The sequence below is a fragment of the Thunnus maccoyii genome, chromosome 22 (genome assembly GCF_910596095.1).
Source record: "Thunnus maccoyii chromosome 22, fThuMac1.1, whole genome shotgun sequence".
NCBI lineage: Eukaryota > Metazoa > Chordata > Actinopteri > Scombriformes > Scombridae > Thunnus > Thunnus maccoyii.
This window is the reverse complement of record NC_056554.1, coordinates 16,965,122-16,984,156: the sequence shown is the minus strand read 5'-3', so window position 1 is coordinate 16,984,156 and position 19,035 is coordinate 16,965,122. Positions and strand designations below refer to the sequence as shown.

Sequence of the window (19,035 nt, the reverse complement as noted above, 5' to 3'; positions counted from 1 at the left end):
GTGAATCATTATAATTCAAAACTACACTGTATGTTGTCTCCTCTTAAGTTATTCTGTTCTCACACTAAAGAAACAGAATTTGAGACGCTAGCTGCTCATATGACGTTATGTTATTACAGGAAGGTGAAAATATTTACTGTTACCTTATCTAGCTAGATTGAAAAATTAAAAAACATGTCATTCTGAATATGATGTGGACATATTTGACTTACATGATGTCAATGTGATGGCTTCACTCCACTCTGTCGAAAAAAAATCCTTTCTACCCATACACATGAAGTCTACAGTATGTGATATAGAAGCACTGCTGATTCTGAATTCTTTATTTTTCCGAGATACGTCCACACTATTTTCTCTCCATTCATATTCCCATCGAGTGTCTGCACCTCCCCGGATCTCACATCTGACAGTGATTGTCTCACCACTGTATATCAGAGGCCAGTTGGGTTGCAGAGTCACAACAGCCCACCTATTAGAAACTGTTCAAACAGAAAATTAAAGTAGTATGAAAAGAGCTTTGCAATCACATGTTTATCAGATAAACAGGTCTTACTGAGGACAACAGTCCTCCAGAACACCTGAACCTAAACTTTTACAGGATGCATTTATCTCACAGTGCAGAGAGACTTGACTGTTCAACATCAGTCATTTTGGGGAACAGTTTAATAATCCCATGTAGTTGCATCTTTGCTGTCTAGGTTACCAAGCAGGCACATTACTGAAATTAAAAAAATATATTAAATTCAATTTTCTATGAACAAGAATGAGAAACTTTTATTCAGCATTAAGATTTCAAGTTTATATGATAAAAACAGATGTTGTTGAGATTTGGTGTGAATATCTTTGGTTCACAGCCATATTTCTTATAAACATTCACCTGAAGAAAAGATTTGTACCAGGGGGGGAAAGTTGGTCAAGTAATAAACTGAGGATCACAGTACTGTCAGCAAATTTAATGATGTGTCTGTTCTCATGCTGAGAAAGGACTCACCACTCGGGGGAGCCACTGGAGTAAAGAATCTTACCTGCCATCACTGACTCTGATCATTTTAAAATATAATCAATAAAATAATCTAAAAGCCACCTCACCAATTTAAAATCTAGATTGAAACAAGCTAAAACCATTTCAACTGAAACATTGTGTTAAATGATATTCAATGTCAAGGAAAAGTCCACAAATAATACTGCATTACACTCACTTTTTCATTAACATTCTCCTTTTTTGCTATCAATAACAAAATAACTTTTTTACACTACTGATAACATATTTAAATAATTTATGTTGTATTATTTCACAACAAATCACTAAACTCACCAGTTTTCCAAATAGTGACTGCATTGCTGTCCTCTGTGTAGATCTCTGGGTCTCCTCCTCTTCCTCCTCTTCTTCCTGCTCTGCAGTAGTAGATGCCTCCTTGATCAACACTTATAACTCTGTCATAAGTATCTCTGATGCGCTGATCTGCATAAGATCCTGAGGTTCGTCTGAACCACTCATATTTCCAATCAGCAGAGGCGTCCACAGAGCAGGTCAGTGTCACACTGCCGTGTTCTGGTATGATGGTTTTCTCTGCTGTCAGTGTCGGTTTGGCTTTATTTGCTGTTTAGTTCAGAGCAAAAAACAAAATGAGTAACAAGTGGGATGGCATTTCCCTTAGAGAACGTTGAACATCAATTAAGTCATTTAGTTAATACCATTATATGGAAGTTGCAAACAGAGAATGTGACATATGACTTCTGGGTCAATGATTGATTTGGGAAACAGTAGTTGCTGCAGAACTAACTAATGAGGTACAGTTGATGTTTAATTAATGCACTGTTTTTTGTTTGCTTCTATTTTTGTTTTGTTTTTGTTTTTTTTATTAACAGCAGAATAGTTGTTGTGATCATGGGGTGACATGTTTCCCAAAAAAGGTTTAGAGCTAGTTGGTGATGAGGGTGCAAAGCCTCTGTTGGTAAGTTCAACACATGATTCACTGTCATTTATGATTCACTGTTGGAAGACAACTGATATTTTATGTTCTTCTCTGCACATTTTCATGTGAATCATTATAATTCAAAACTACACTGTATGTTGTCTCCTCTTAAGTTATTCTGTTCTCACACTAAAGAAACAGAATTTGAGACGCTAGCTGCTCATATGACGTTATGTTATTACAGGAAGGTGAAAATATTTACTGTTACCTTATCTAGCTAGATTGAAAAATTAAAAAACATGTCATTCTGAATATGATGTGGACATATTTGACTTACATGATGTCAATGTGATGGCTTCACTCCACTCTGTCGAAAAAAAATCCTTTCTACCCATACACATGAAGTCTACAGTATGTGATATAGAAGCACTGCTGATTCTGAATTCTTTATTTTTCCGAGATACGTCCACACTATTTTCTCTCCATTCATATTCCCATCGAGTGTCTGCACCTCCCCGGATCTCACATCTGACAGTGATTGTCTCACCACTGTATATCAGAGGCCAGTTGGGTTGCAGAGTCACAACAGCCCACCTATTAGAAACTGTTCAAACAGAAAATTAAAGTAGTATGAAAAGAGCTTTGCAATCACATGTTTATCAGATAAACAGGTCTTACTGAGGACAACAGTCCTCCAGAACACCTGAACCTAAACTTTTACAGGATGCATTTATCTCACAGTGCAGAGAGACTTGACTGTTCAACATCAGTCATTTTGGGGAACAGTTTAATAATCCCATGTAGTTGCATCTTTGCTGTCTAGGTTACCAAGCAGGCACATTACTGAAATTAAAAAAATATATTAAATTCAATTTTCTATGAACAAGAATGAGAAACTTTTATTCAGCATTAAGATTTCAAGTTTATATGATAAAAACAGATGTTGTTGAGATTTGGTGTGAATATCTTTGGTTCACAGCCATATTTCTTATAAACATTCACCTGAAGAAAAGATTTGTACCAGGGGGGGAAAGTTGGTCAAGTAATAAACTGAGGATCACAGTACTGTCAGCAAATTTAATGATGTGTCTGTTCTCATGCTGAGAAAGGACTCACCACTCGGGGGAGCCACTGGAGTAAAGAATCTTACCTGCCATCACTGACTCTGATCATTTTAAAATATAATCAATAAAATAATCTAAAAGCCACCTCACCAATTTAAAATCTAGATTGAAACAAGCTAAAACCATTTCAACTGAAACATTGTGTTAAATGATATTCAATGTCAAGGAAAAGTCCACAAATAATACTGCATTACACTCACTTTTTCATTAACATTCTCCTTTTTTGCTATCAATACCAAAATAACTTTTTTACACTACTGATAACATATTTAAATAATTTATGTTGTATTATTTCACAACAAATCACTAAACTCACCAGTTTTCCAAATAGTGACTGCATTGCTGTCCTCTGTGTAGATCTCTGGGTCTCCTCCTCTTCCTCCTCTTCTTCCTGCTCTGCAGTAGTAGATGCCTCCTTGATCAACACTTATAACTCTGTCATAAGTATCTCTGATGCGCTGATCTGCATAAGATCCTGAGGTTCGTCTGAACCACTCATATTTCCAATCAGCAGAGGCGTCCACAGAGCAGGTCAGTGTCACACTGTCGTGTTCTGGTATGATGGTTTTCTCTGCTGTCAGTGTCGGTTTGGCTTTATTTGCTGTTTAGTTCAGAGCAAAAAACAAAATGAGTAACAAGTGGGATGGCATTTCCCTTAGAGAACGTTGAACATCAATTAAGTCATTTAGTTAATACCATTATATGGAAGATGCAAACAGAGAATGTGACATATGACTTCTGGGTCAATGATTGATTTGGGAAACAGTAGTTGCTGCAGAACTAACTAATGAGGTACAGTTGATGTTTAATTAATGCACTGTTTTTTGTTTGCTTCTATTTTTGTTTTGTTTTTGTTTTTTTTATTAACAGCAGAATAGTTGTTGTGATCATGGGGTGACATGTTTCCCAAAAAAGGTTTAGAGCTAGTTGGTGATACGGGTGCAAAGCCTCTGTTGGTAAGTTCAACACATGATTCACTGTCATTTATGATTCACTGTTGGAAGACAACTGATATTTTATGTTCTTCTCTGCACATTTTCATGTGAATCATTATAATTCAAAACTACACTGTATGTTGTCTCCTCTTAAGTTATTCTGTTCTCACACTAAAGAAACAGAATTTGAGACGCTAGCTGCTCAAATGACGTTATGTTATTACAGGAAGGTGAAAATATTTACTGTTACCTTATCTAGCTAGATTGAAAAATTAAAAAACATGTCATTCTGAATATGATGTGGACATATTTGACTTACATGATGTCAATGTGATGGCTTCACTCCACTCTGTCGAAAAAAAATCCTTTCTACCCATACACATGAAGTCTACAGTATGTGATATAGAAGCACTGCTGATTCTGAATTCTTTATCTTTCTGAGATACGTCCACACTATTTTCTCTCCATTCATATTCCCATCGAGTGTCTGCACCTCCCTGGATCTCACATCTAACAGTGATTGTCTCACCACTGTATATCAGAGGCCAGTTGGGTTGCAGAGTCACAACAGCCCACATATTAGAAACTGTTCAAACAGAAAATTAAAGTAGTATGAAAAGACCTTTGCAGTCACATGTTTATCAGATAAACAGGTCTTACTGAGGACAACAGTCCTCCAGAACACCTGAACCTAAACTTTTACAGGATGCATTTATCTCACAGTGCAGAGAGACTTGACTGTTCAACATCAGTCATTTTGGGGAACAGTTTAATAATCCCATGTAGTTGCATCTTTGCTGTCTAGGTTACCAAGCAGGCAGATTACTGAAATTAAAAAAATATATTAAATTCAATTTTCTATGAACAAGAATGAGAAACTTTTATTCAGCATTAAGATTTCAAGTTTATATGATAAAAACAGATGTTGTTGAGATTTGGTGTGAATATCTTTTGTTCACAGCCATATTTCTTATAAACATTCACCTGAAGAAAAGATTTGTATCAGGGGGAAAAGTTGGTCAAGTAATAAACTGAGGATCACAGTACTGTCAGCTAATTTAATGATGTGTCTGCTCTCATGCTGAGAAAGGACTCACCACTCGGGGGAGCCACTGGAGTAAAGAATCTTACCTGCCATCACTGACTCTGATCATTTTAAAATATACTCAATAAAATAATCTAAAAGCCACCTCACCAATTTAAAATCTAGATTGAAACAAGCTAAAACCATTTCATCTGAAACATTGTGTTAAATGATTTTTGAATCACTGTAACGAACATGTCATCAAGAATGTATTTATATTTTTAAAGAGCACAAAGGAAACATCTGTCTCAAATTATGTATAATTCAATGTTCAAACTCCAACTTGTCTTTCTAAATGCTGCATATGTGTTTTCTGCACATGCTTTTGTGTTTTCTACAACATTTACACGTGAATCTTAAGTTGCAGTGCATTTAACTCTCTCGGCCTCCCGTACCCTTTTGACAAAATCTGCTTGAAATTTAAAACTTTAGTTCACAGAAGTCAAACAATATGACCTCAGTTCATCTCTTTTGTATCATGACAGGTTAGGTTAAGGCAGAAAAGAGATTCACTTGCTCAGCACTCAGCACATTGTGTATAATAAATCTCAATGTCAAACTCACCAATTGTGTTGATCCTGGTTGAATCACTGTACTCTGTGTAATAAACTGGGTTTCCTCTCCCTCCTCTGCACCAGTAGAGTCCTCCCTGTGAGACACTGATTTGTCCAGTTGATTGGAAAACAGCATCTTGTGTGTTCAGGGGTTCAGAGGTTTTCTCATCTTTGTACCAGTAATATTTCCAACCAGATGATGATGGGTCCACAGAGCAGGTCAGGGTCACATTGCCCCCTACTGGAATGTCTCTGTTGTCAACACTCAGTTTGGCCTTCAGTCTATTTGCTGTTAGTTTAGAACAAAGACATTACACTTTTTCTCCTTTGCATTAACATAAAAAATGGAGCTATGCACACACTTTGAAAACTCGACGCTCATGTATCATCTATAAACTCTAAACACAATCCCATCGCTTTCAATCAAACAGAAATTCTAAATCACATTTTTGTCCTCTACATTGCAGATCAGTGTCACACTGTGCCGTCCTCTTATGGTCTTCCTGTCTGCTCTCAGTGTGACCTTGTGTCTGTCTAAGTTTAGAAAAACAATAAAACGAATAAGTGACTGTCATGGACAAGCCATCAAAAATGTATTTATATCTTTATGTAACACAAAGGAAACACCTGTTTATGACTCAAATGAATTTAGACTCTCTGTTTGCACATTTATGTTCATAATCAAATTCCAACTTGTCTTTCTAAATGCTGCATATGTGTTTTCTTCAGATACTTGTGTGTCTCAAGAGTTATCACAACATCTGGTCTCCCTACATAAACACGCATTTTGAGGAAAATGCTGTTTTAAATCTTTGGGCACAAATCAAGTCATTTCAGAATTTGTATTGATACATGGAGTAAAAATGATACATACATGATAAAATATGAACACAAAAATGGGATGTGATTAAAGGCCCAAAAGCACTAAAAGCGATAAAACATGACTGCAGTGAAATAATCAGAATAAAACGTTTTATTTCTCTCATTCAGAAGCTTATTTCTCACTACTGCTCTCTCTCTCTCTCTCTCTCTCTCTCTCTCTCTCTCTCTCTCTCTCTCTGGTCGCTTGGTCCTCATTTGACGCTCCAAAATCGAAACAGGTCTGAGTTGAGGCGTCAAGACAGTTTGACGCGCCTAATAACACTTTTGGTGCGTGTTTGGCCATTAAAACCAATAAGTGTACTTCAAAACGCATCACACGCTTTCAGTGTGTTTGGGCCTTAAGAGTAATACAGTGGATGACAAATAAGTGATAAATATTTCAGTATAATATATAAATAAAAATAATTGCTCACCTTCAGAGTATCCGTAGAAGAGTGTATTCAGCACTAAAATAAAGATTGAAACTTCATCAGACATAATCAAACTGATAGAAAGTCAAAATCACACACAAAAAACAAAAAACAAAAAACAAAAGCAAATAGAGTTTCAGCAGTGGTAACTATTGTTTGATAAATTAAAACAGATAAGAGAAAAACTCTTTAAAATGAAATATGTAAAATTAAATAGGAAAATCATGAAATTCAAAACCCACATACATAACAATACTTTAAACAATTCACAATTACATTATGCAAAAACAATCATCCAGCAGTAAATTGAACACAGTCCTTCAATCTAAACTGAGCCAAGTCACCAACCAACATCTGGCCTATAAAACAACCCTGTAGTTAAAACCATAAGCGTGCTCTGTTCAAGCTCTCAGAGAAACTGGTTCAACCAGTGATACTCTGTAATTCTGACTATTCAGGAACATGTTCTTTAATCTGTGACATGCAAACAGAGAAAGTCAGTAATGTACTTACAGAATAATCCCAGCACACAGATCAAAGTGTACCTCATCCTCACATCCAGCACTGACACTCTGTCACTCAGCTGCTCTGAGTCTGACAAATGTTTCTACTTTGCTTTAATAATAATGCAACAGAAAGAGAAAGAGAGAAGTTGCATTTCATATAAATGTGAGATCTGAGTTTAGCCTGCCTGTGTTTCCTTCCCTTTTACACAAAGCTCAGACAACGTCAGTTAGTTTGACCGCAGCAAACTTTGACACGTTTACACTTCCTGGCCACTGTTGCTGCCTGCACCACTTACCTTTGTCGTGGTTGGCTTGACCGTTATTATGGTGGTTAATCTGAGTCTACATCACACATTCAAACAGAAGCCAAATGTCAGAACTCGTTTCTGAACAGCCATGTTACAAACCTCTGGTATTAGGTTATAAAGGCTGCTTTTCTGTTTACTGTCATTTATCTGTTCTCATTCCTGTGTTTATGCATTTAGTTTCCTGTGTTTTTCAGAAATTAAATGCATAAAGGGAGAACAAATGTAGCCCTGTTAAAAAATATGCATGTATAAATAGTTGTCTGTGACAGAGAAATAGATCAATAGAATTTGTTAAAAGAGTATGGTTAAAATTCATATTTCTCATTGTGTTGAAAAAGGTCAAGTTCATGAGTAAACATGTTAAGGATGTTAAAAATGCATGCATGTCTTTTATTTTATTTCTTTTGATAAAAAGCTGCTTATTTAATAGAGTGGTATCTTTCTAGAGAGGTGAATATGGTCAAATAGGTTTGTGTGTGTTACTTGGCTGACGTGTGTGTGTACGCAGACACGGGGAGTGAGAGAGAAGGAGGAGAGAGACTGGAGGAGCGGAGAAGAAAGCAGTTTTTCTGATGGATATCCGAAGTTGTGCAGGAAAAAGTAAAGATGTACCTGAGTCTTAGATTGTCAGCTCGATAATCTGTAAGAGGACATGTTTTGGAAGTAACAGATAACTTCTACCCGAAGTCTGCTGCGCTGTAGCCAACTTGAAAGAGGCTGCTCGTTAATGAAGTGAGCGGTGAGATAGCACTGTGAACGGACTGTAGGCTGCTGCTAGCTAACCCAGCTCGACAAAGTAGCTTCGTCTGGATTTATTCCAATCTGGAAACGAGAGACAACAACCAGCATAGCATAGGTTAGCATAGGTAATAATTGGTGTGTATGATCACTAAAATAATTCAGCGGAAAAGTAAAAGCAAATACTTTTAAGGTGAAAAGGTAAAAAGGGAAAATTTACTGTGTGACTTGTGAAACAAAAGCAGTGAAGACTCCTGGTATTTAATTTAATATCATTTTCATTTAATTTTGCCTTAGAATTAAAGGAAGAAATTATTACTTTTAATTTTAAATGGTTTCTGAGTGTGTTTATTATTTCAGAGCTTAAAAGCTATATAGCCTTTATACTCTATACCAACTTATATTAGATTGTGGTATTTTATTGTGTTAAAGGGCTAGCATACTCAATTGTTTGTTACACTATGGTCTCAAAATAAGTTATATTCAAGAGGTAGGCTATAGGATTTTCAAAGTGACCCAAGCTAAAAACATTAAATTAATCAGAGATAATATAACAAAGGAAATTAGGATAAAGAACTCAGGGCTCCATCTACATAATATAGAGGGTAGACGGGCTACACAAATCAAAAATGAAATATATTAAAAATAAATTGTTGCACGTTTTGTACCATTGTGTTACACAGTTTACTTAACAACTAGAGCTTGAGTAGAAAAAACAAGCCACTGCTTATCAGCATGACGAAAACAAACCAACAGTTTCTCTCTTCACATAAATATGTGTTGCTTTGATAGCAACACATACTTGAGGTGTGGTTGTCACATTCACACCAGAGCTGATGTGTCAATACACGGAAAAGAAGAGGTGTCTGATACTGTGCAGGATGTGCAATCATGTTTTTTAGACAGTAGAAAACTAAAACAAGTGAAAATATTTTGGGAGGTAGTAGAAATTGAGTCAAGTGCAATGCATATGAATATAATATAGCAATTACAAAATGTTTTTTTAACTGACTGTATTTGAATACAACTGTGACTGGTGGTGACATGAGGAAGTGGACAGTCAATATTTATTTCTCAATCTGAAACATCATACAACAGAAAGTCAGAGGTGTGAGCTTGTGAAAATCTGACATTAAAGTTCTCACTGTGTTTTACATCTTGAACTCTCCCTGTCACCTCAGTCTGCCATCTGCTGTCAACCAGGTGTAAAACATGTCATCTGGCTGACAGCGTAAATTTCAATCAGGAGAGACAAGTGAATGCAACAAAAATAATTGTTTATTATACAGATGATATTGAAGATTAAGTGTTGACCAGAGTTTTTGGTGCTTAGACTCTACAGGGAGCAGCAGCAAGATAAATCCCTCCATGGAGTCCAGACACTGGTGATGGTGGCTGATGACTTCTGCTGAGGCTGATAAGGCTGATGAGGTTGATGAGGAGATGCACTGATGAATCTGTGAAGACTGAGCGGTGATGGGGAGGTGGTGGGGCGTACAAAACAACAGCATAAAAGCATTAAGGTAGAGAAGGAGAAAACATATTTTAAAAGACAGCCGCATCATGATAGGCTGACAAATAAAGGTGTGTCACCGTGCTATTGGTCAGATGTGATCAGGTGATGTGAACAGCTGATGACACCAACGCCTTAGGGATGGGAATGACAGATGGTTTGGGAAATAATACTAATGACCTGAGCATGCAAAAGATAGTCTTCCTGACTGAACTTTCACTAAGCTTCATTTGGCTTTAACTTAAGGCTTTATTTCCTCATTTTCATCGGTCGGTCAAGAGTCTCCCCTGCAGGACTCCTGCTCTGCAGGCATTGAGTGGAGCCTTTGATGGTTTGATGACAGGTCGAGCACACAGCACACATCAAATAACAAATCATCACATCGAACAATGAATGTGGCAGCAATAAATAATGAAGGCCCACATCAAATAATGAAATAGTGACATCTAGTGGTGAAAACTAGAAATAGACCTTCAAAAAAAATGGAGTTGTATTAAATTTGTGTGGAGGTTCATTTTTACATATTTAATGACTATTCTCCCTCTGTATTCATTATTTAATGGGAGACTCTTCATTGTTTGACCTTTCTATTAATAACAATTGACATTAATTTCAACTTGCATTTCTTGTTTGATGTTTAGCTTTTCATTATTAGATATGGATCAGTAGTGCACCACTCTCCTCTCTACTTCCTCAACTCTCTCTGGCGTCTGCTCTCTGATCAGCTCATATTAGGAAACACATGTGGACTCACACCTTTGGTAGTGTGCAATTAGATGGCAACACTTCTTAAAATCAGGAGGCCCCAGTCAAAAGCTAAATGTTTTTCCAAAGTTTTTTTACTTTTTCCCCCTGTATGTTCCTATAGCTTCAAAATAGTAACCTCTAGTTCACTCAATTATATAAATATATAAAGTATATATTATATAAATATAAAAAGCATTTAAAAACATCACTGACTGTTTACTGCTGAAACAATGTTTATTGATGACTAAAAAAAATAAGCACATACATCACAGGTAAATTCATTTGTAAATAGACAGGAAAACCTTCATATATAATAATAGCAAAAGTTACATATTCCTGTAGAGCCCCAGATTAAAAATACAGACTTGGAAATGTGCTTCAAAGCTAAAACCTGTAATGTTTTTAATGAATACACACAGTTGTTCACTACAAATTAAAATTAGCACGTATAGTTGGAGAAGCTCTTATTACAAAATGTTGACTGTCATCAGTTCACATTTATCCTTTAAAAAATTCCAACTAAGAGATATTATATTTGCATTTCTGTGACCTGTTACTAGTCAATCAGACTTTACTGTGCTGAATATAGTTTAATATGATGAGGTTAGATATGACAATACAATACAATAGATATTACTTAGCTATATATTGAGGGAGACAACATGTGAGGTTACAGAATTCAGCTTTCAGTCACTTATTGTAGTATTTTAAAGGGCCATTTTACTAATTTTCCTACAGTGTCCTACTCCCTCTCTCTGCTGTCTGATGTTCACCCCATAATGTAAAACAGGGATCTTTGATCAGCTTTGTTTACAGTTGTTCACATTTTGAGATATTTTCTTCAACATGTTTAACAGGATGTTGTTTGATAGCAGATCATCACATATAGTCATTAAAGCTGTTTCATCAAAAACTGAAGAAGAGGCTGACTGACTAAAGCTGCACTACTGTACTAACTGTACAAAATACTGAGCACATTTGATATTTAGATAGCAGATGTACACAACTGCACACAAAACTGCAAATAAACTGCACAATGATGTAGTTCTTCATGTTGTCATCCATTCCTTTGGTTTTGTTGATACAGATCTCTCTACAGACCTGGAAGGAAACCAAAAGAGAAGTATTATGGCTTTTACAGAATTTAGTAAACATACTGATACTGAATATACATTCTGATGTATAAATACTGTTCTTCAGCACTGCATACACACATAATGTAAAATAAACATACATTCCAACATAAAACATTCAAAAAAATAATAATTATAAACACTTACAATTTTGCAAATACAGAACACATCACATACATTACACTGTGTCCAAGACCAACATGTTGGACAGTAACAGTTGCAGGTGAGTGTAGACCTTAATCAATTTGTCTTTCTTCTGTATTATTGTAGCAATAGTGTTTGCAGTGTGTGCATAATCAGATTTGTAAACCTGTAAAAGAATCTCTAAATTCATACTGAAATGTGTGAATATGTACAGCAATCTGCAACTATGTATTCAGATTTGTAAGTGTATCGACACTTGTGAATATGCAGACAAATCTGTATATGTGAATCTGTAAATATGTATTCAAAAAACTCAGAGTAAATGGCCTCTTATTAATGACTGAAAGTTTTGCTCCAAGAGATGGAAACAGAAAGTCATCAGATACAACTCAGGTACATCTGTAATTAGTTGTCTCTTTACATGTGACTTTTGCTACATTCCTGACTAAAATTTGCAAATGTGAGGGTTTTCTTCATACTTGGCCGAGGCTTGCAGGCTCACACTGGGAGGAACTGAAAAAACAAGGCAGGATGCAATGGAGCCGTAAAAGTCACTGTACTGTTCCCAACTGCTATAACAACAAGCAACTTTCCACAAATTTCCATCTAGTGAGTGACCAGTAGCTCTTTAGCATCGTTAATGGTGCAAACTGACAACCTATAATGTTTTAGCCTCGCTAGAATCTGCTAGCACAATATTCTTGCAGTGTTTCACCTGAGACAATTTCAATGGTAAATAAACTGCAATGTTATGTATAAAATATTCTTTTTGTGGGTTACATTATTTTGCATCATGCATTTTATTCTGTATTACATTGCTGGGACTTTGCTAGAATCTACCCTGTTGCTGTAAACAAATGTAGTTCATATGACGTAACATTAGAGTCTGCAGGAAACAAACATGTTATTTTCAACAAACTATACTTGTCTTGTTAGTGACAGCAGCCTTTAATGTTTAACTATATTTTCAGTGAGTAACCTGCACCAGACTAATCCTCACTGACTGCATGCTGTGACAGTCACAGTCAGCGAACACATGAGGTGATTGATATTAGGAAAAATGTTAATGCTAGTTAGAGGTTTTGCAGCAGTGATGACCATCAATCTGTTGACAAGAAACCTGCAGAATGTTTGTCTGCAAGTTAATATTGCAAATAATTCAATATTGGTTGGCACACTGTTTTACAGACAAAAATTTTGACACATTTGCAGATCTCAGGCATGACAGGAGTCTAGCAAAAGTCACATGTATAAAGAAAACCAATGGAGAGGTGTACCTGAGTTGTAACTTCCCACCTCTTGGAGCAAAATACTTAAAATACATTTTTCTCACAGATTTTACACATTCACAACTCTGTGTATGCTAGGGCTGGGAGATATGGACAAAAAAATCGTAATTTTTTTCAATCTTGGGGTCGTTTCATGATTTTACTTGATTTTTGTTTGCCTTCATAATGCAGACTTAAAACATCATATTTATTTAAGACAGTTGAGCAAGAACAATAAGAAACCTGCAACACCTGCAAGGCTGTTATAATCATTATGCATAAAATACATTTGATCCCACACAGCTGTTGACTGTGAGCACCAGATGCTTCAACTAAGTAGATCATAGGCATCTAGTTTAATAATCAGTTTCAGCACAGATAGAGCAGAAAATCAGACCACTAGTTGCTGCTGTTTGTGTTTTTTTACAAGACATCAGCCTGATATCTGCGGACTGCTGCTAGCTAGCGTTAGCTACCTGGAGAGTAAACTGTACAGTGTAGAATCTGGATACTGTTAAATTCACTGCGAGATAGCCAGAGACAGCTGTGGCAGGTGTGCATGTAGTGTAATTAATAATGTCACAGTTTACGATTCAAGTGACTCAAAACAGCTAATGTAGCTGCCATCTACTTTTTGACTAAAAATAACCTTTTCATGCATTTTGTAATAACTCAATTTTACGATTTAGACATTTTACACATTGACCAAAAACAAGAATTTAAATGAATAAAATCAATTTGCGATATCGTCCAGCCCTAGTGTATACATTCACAAATCTTGATACTCTTGCAAATCTGAATACACATTTTCAGTTTCCTGTACACATTCACAAATATCAGCAATTAGAAATTCTTTTACACATTCTGAGAGAAGAGAGTTTTATTCCAACCTGATAAAGCCTGAATCTGTGAAAATGATGTTTGTTGTTACATGGTTTTGTTTTGTAAATTGTTTTCTCTTAAATTATGTAATATTGCATTTCAGACTGCTCCGTGTTAAGGTGTATACTGTACCATTTTCAGTGTCTTTAGAGCCTTTGATTGATTCATAGACAGAAGCATCACCTGTGAGCAAAAAGTGAAAATCAAGCTGAGATCAAATGAACCATTTAAATTGCATGATACCAAATAAGATCAAATATCACCTTTTTAACAAAAATCCTCAGGTTTTTTTATTTTTATTTATTCGATTTTAAAATAGTGTGGATAAGTGCAAATACAGGGAATCTTAAATGTTTTAGAGCCTTTACTGTCTTTATAGACTGTAATAGAAATGTTGAGGTTTGTTACAGTTAACAAAAAATGACAAAATTAATCAGGATTAGTTTGAAAACTGACCATGGAGAAGAGAGGAGTATACGTTATGTTGAGTTTCATTCAGGTTGACCATGTGATTTGCAGCAGAGTCCTGATTGGTGCTGTCAGACTGGATCGGCCTAAAACATTTAGCAAATACAATGAATTTAATAAGACACATTGAAGGTACTGCTGTTATGTTCAAAATGAGAGAAGAGAGTTTTGTACCAACCTGATAAAGCATGAATCTGTGAAAAGGATATTTGATGTTACATTGTTTTGTAAATTGTTTTCCCTTAAATTATGTAATATTGCATTTCAGACTGTTCCATGTTAAGGTGTATACTGTACCATTTTCAGTGTCTTCAGAACCTCTGATTGATTCATAGACAGAAGCATCACCTGTGAGCAAAAAATGAAAATCAAGCCGAGGTCAAATTAATCATTTCAATTGCATGATACCAATCAAATATCACCTTTTTAACAAAAGTCTTCAGATTTTTAAAAAAAAATATGATTTTAACAGTGTGGATAAATGCAACAACAGGAAACTGTAAAGGTTTTAGAAGCTGTCATTTCTTTGTAGACTGTAATATTTAATACGTTACAACCAAGACTATAAAGTCTTAAAGCCATAATGGCAATAATATTTCTGGACTCTGGACATAAGTCTTGTAGTTTTGGTTCAATTACAACAATATAAAACAATGTTCTAGTCTGATCTTTTGTGCATGTGGTAGAACAACAGGTTATGTGACAAATCTTTGAGACTGTTCTACAAACTGACCCACTGCTTTATTTACTGAGATCAACAACAACTTCCTGTCTAATGGATTGTGGCTTTTGGTTAATATTCATTAAAAATCAGATGGCTAGAGTCTAGAAAAGGAGTTATAGATATGTTATTGTTAGAGTTAACAAAAAATGACAAAATTAATCAGGATTAGTTTGAAGACTGACCATGGAGAAGAGAGGAGTATAAGTTATGTTGAGTTTCATTCAGGTTGACCATGTGATTCACGGCGGGGTCCTGATTGGTGCTGTCAGACTGGATCGGCCTAAAACATTAAGCAAATACAATGAATTTAATAAGACACATTGAAGGTACTGCTGTTATGTTCAAAATGAGAGAAGAGAGTTTTGTACCAACCTGATAAAGCCTGAATCTGTGAAAAAGATATTTATTGTTATGGTTTTATTTTATAAATATTTTTTCTGCTATTTCACATTATGACATCAGAATACATCTTTGTATTTGAATAATTAAAACATAAAACATTTAACATCAGAGTGAAAAAGTCTCACCTTTGGATCGTCTGTAGCGATACAACAGGAGCAGGAGAATAATAAAAATAATTCCACAAACCAGCCCAACAATTAATGGTATAAGAGATGAAGAGCTGTCAGGCCTGGACACTGCTGTAATAGATAATAAACAATATTCATCATTCACTTTCATTTGTATTTTTATAGATATCAGATTTTGTAATGTTATGTTTAATTATTGAATGGCCCTTATGTAAAGTAGAAAACATGTTAATTCAATATGTGAAATCAGCTGAAACTAAACCTGTAAACTTCTAATTCTGTAAAGTATTTGACCACATTTCTTTCTAAGACAGCAACACAGTTTACAAGAAAGAAAATGCATGAATTGTGTTAATCCTACACACCCTTAACTGACATCCAACTCTGTACTGATTCTTTTCCTGAGTATTTACACTTGTAGAAGCCTTCGTCTGACATTGACACTGCAGAGATATTCAGCTCCCCTCTGGTATCATTTTGGATAAGTTTGTCATTTTGATAGAAAACCACGTTGGAAAGTAATTCTCCTCTCTTCAGTTTGCAGCCAAGAGTAACAGAATCTCCCTCAGTCACAGGATGCACAGGGCTCACCAGGATAATACCTGCATCTGTAAAACAGTCAAAGAATATGAAGTTTCAGTCAGAGACCAGCTGCTGACCTTTAGAACAAGGTGACATAAAACCATGAGAATAGATCACACATATGCCTTTATTTTTCTCCAACTAATTTATCTCACAGAATCAGTGTAGCTGAGCAAAGACCCAACATTTCAGCTTTATTACATACATGTCTTGTAACTGTAAATATATTAGCTATGGCTAGTTAGCTCTAGAGCGAACAGGTACATATGAAAGAAACAATGGATGGTTATTGACACAAAATCACCTCTGACTGAATCAGCATGTTAATTTTATCATCAAGAATAAAGAAAGGTCTTGCTGCACACCAAAAATATTAATTTCCAGTTGTTAAAATAAATATCAAGAAGCTTTAATTTTGTCCACAGATGAGTTTTTGGTGTGAAGGAAGTTCTTTCATAATTTATTTATTCTTTTGTATTGCCCGTGTTTGACAAGAACACGACTAAATTATAATGTTGTGCAGAGGACGTCTGATTTTCTAATTGATTGGATGATGTTTCTTTATGATAATTTTAAGGAAATATAGTTGAATGAGCTTTTAATTTTGTTAAAGAAACAATAATATAACATAATTTTTCTATCAAAAGTTTAGGCATATAATTTGTTTGTCTACACAGGAAGTGTAGTTAGTGACACCATGTTGAAAATAATTGAAATACAAGATGAAAATAAAATAAAATGGAATGTAAACATACTCTGTATAGTGATGTTGACTGCATTGCTGAACTCTCCTGATCCAGACTCACACCAGTACACTGCATCACTCTGCTGATAACTGTAGATGTTGCATGTGGATCCAGTCATTGACCTCCAGTTAGAACAGTATGACCAGTAGCTGCCCTCAGGAAACCTCCTCACTCTCCACTCAGTAGAGTTTCCTTCACAGCTCACTGAGACAGAGTCATAGATGAAGTGCTGCACTCTGTCAGGACTCACTTTGAGAGTCACTGCTGAACGAACATCTGAAAAACAACATGTAATGAGGAGCAAACCAAGTACAGAGATATTAAAATTAAAAAGATCACAATGCAAATAATCCTCTTTTTTGTATTTTTTATACTATTTATTATTGAGAGTAAAAACATCTGAATAACATAAACTGTACAAAAGGTTCAGTGTTTTGGTGAAACTGTGAGTGTTAAGAACATACAGAGCATATGGACTGACAGTGGAGACGTGAAGTGTGCTGCAGAGTGGTTTGAGCTGTTTTATGGATGTTTTGATTATTTTTCTATCTTGAAAACTTGCTACCAAGATAACTACAGCAACTGTTCACTGTGAAGCTGTAAACAACCTACGTTTACCTGCCATCTTTCAAACATACAGAGGATGTGTTTTTCATACTAAATGATGTTTCATTGTCTCTATATAAAGTACTAGTCAAAAGTTTGGACACACCTTCCCTTGAATGAGAAAGTGTGTCTAAACTTTTGACTGGTACTGTATAGTCAGTGTTTTTCTCTCATCTGTCTGAGTTTTCTCAGGTTTCCAGCTGTTTCTGTACTTTGTCCATTTACCTGCTTTGTTGCCTGCTGACTTTTCAGTTTTTCATTACCAGATTTTGACTGTTTTGTATGTCTACATGTTGCCTGACCACTAGATAAAGTCTCATTTAAACACACCTGTCCGGCCTGCTGTGTCAGTAAAAGTAATGAGTATTGGCTGTAAGATGAGCTCGGGTATCCAAAGTAAAAGTATTCATTGCAAAGAGGAGCAGAGTTTGGTTTCAATAACAAGTAAAATCATAATATCTCAGTTTTTCGGTGCTGTAATGTTTTCAGATCAATTGAAGATGTAAAGAAGGAAATCCAGCCCAGTCCAGTATGTAGAATAATTCAATATCAACATTGTGTTTGGTGAATGTGTTGAAAAACTGAAATCTTGACTTGATGGAGAAAGGTCATAGGTTCACCACAATCAATACCCAGATAATGACATCACAACTGCTTCTTGACAGAAGGAGACAAAAACAAACAAGCAAACTCACCTCCAGACCAAACAAACTCAGGTTTGCTGTAATCAGTGTAAAACACTGGGTCTCCTCTTCCAGCTCGACACATATATCTTGCTGTGTGTGTCGACCCATGAATGATGTAGGAATCCTGTTCAGTCCCATTGGTGCTACCAGGTAGCAGCTCATAGCTGTAGGAGTTGTCTGATAGTTTGGGAACAGTCTTATACCAGTAGAACCTCAATCCTGCAGATGAATGTTCAACCTTACAGCTCAGAGTTACTGAGTCTCCAGGACTCAGCCATGATGGAGACACAGTGAGGACAGGTGCATCTGTTGGAAAGTGATTTTCTCAGAATGAAAACATGTTATGATGTAGACTTTAGTCTCTAGACATATAAATAAATCTTATCTAATACAGTTATCATTTTATCTATTATAGAATTACATTTTATCACAATATATTTTATATCCAAAGAGGCAACATAAACTTAATGATATACTATCTAAATAAATCCCAACAAAAATGTATTTTATTGTATATTTAATATTTTCATTGTAAATTAAATATGATCA

At 35.6% G+C, this 19,035-nt stretch overlaps 1 protein-coding gene across 1 annotated transcript in view; it reads right to left on the bottom strand.

The window, feature by feature from the left end:
* Positions 1 to 19,035, bottom strand: part of LOC121890086 — a 364,377-nt gene that overhangs the window by 125,692 nt on the left and 219,650 nt on the right. Inside the window, exon 33 of the mRNA XM_042402354.1 lies at positions 14,910 to 14,960. Coding sequence (XP_042258288.1) covers positions 14,910 to 14,960 — 51 coding nt within the window. The remainder of the gene's footprint in view (positions 1 to 14,909; positions 14,961 to 19,035) is intronic.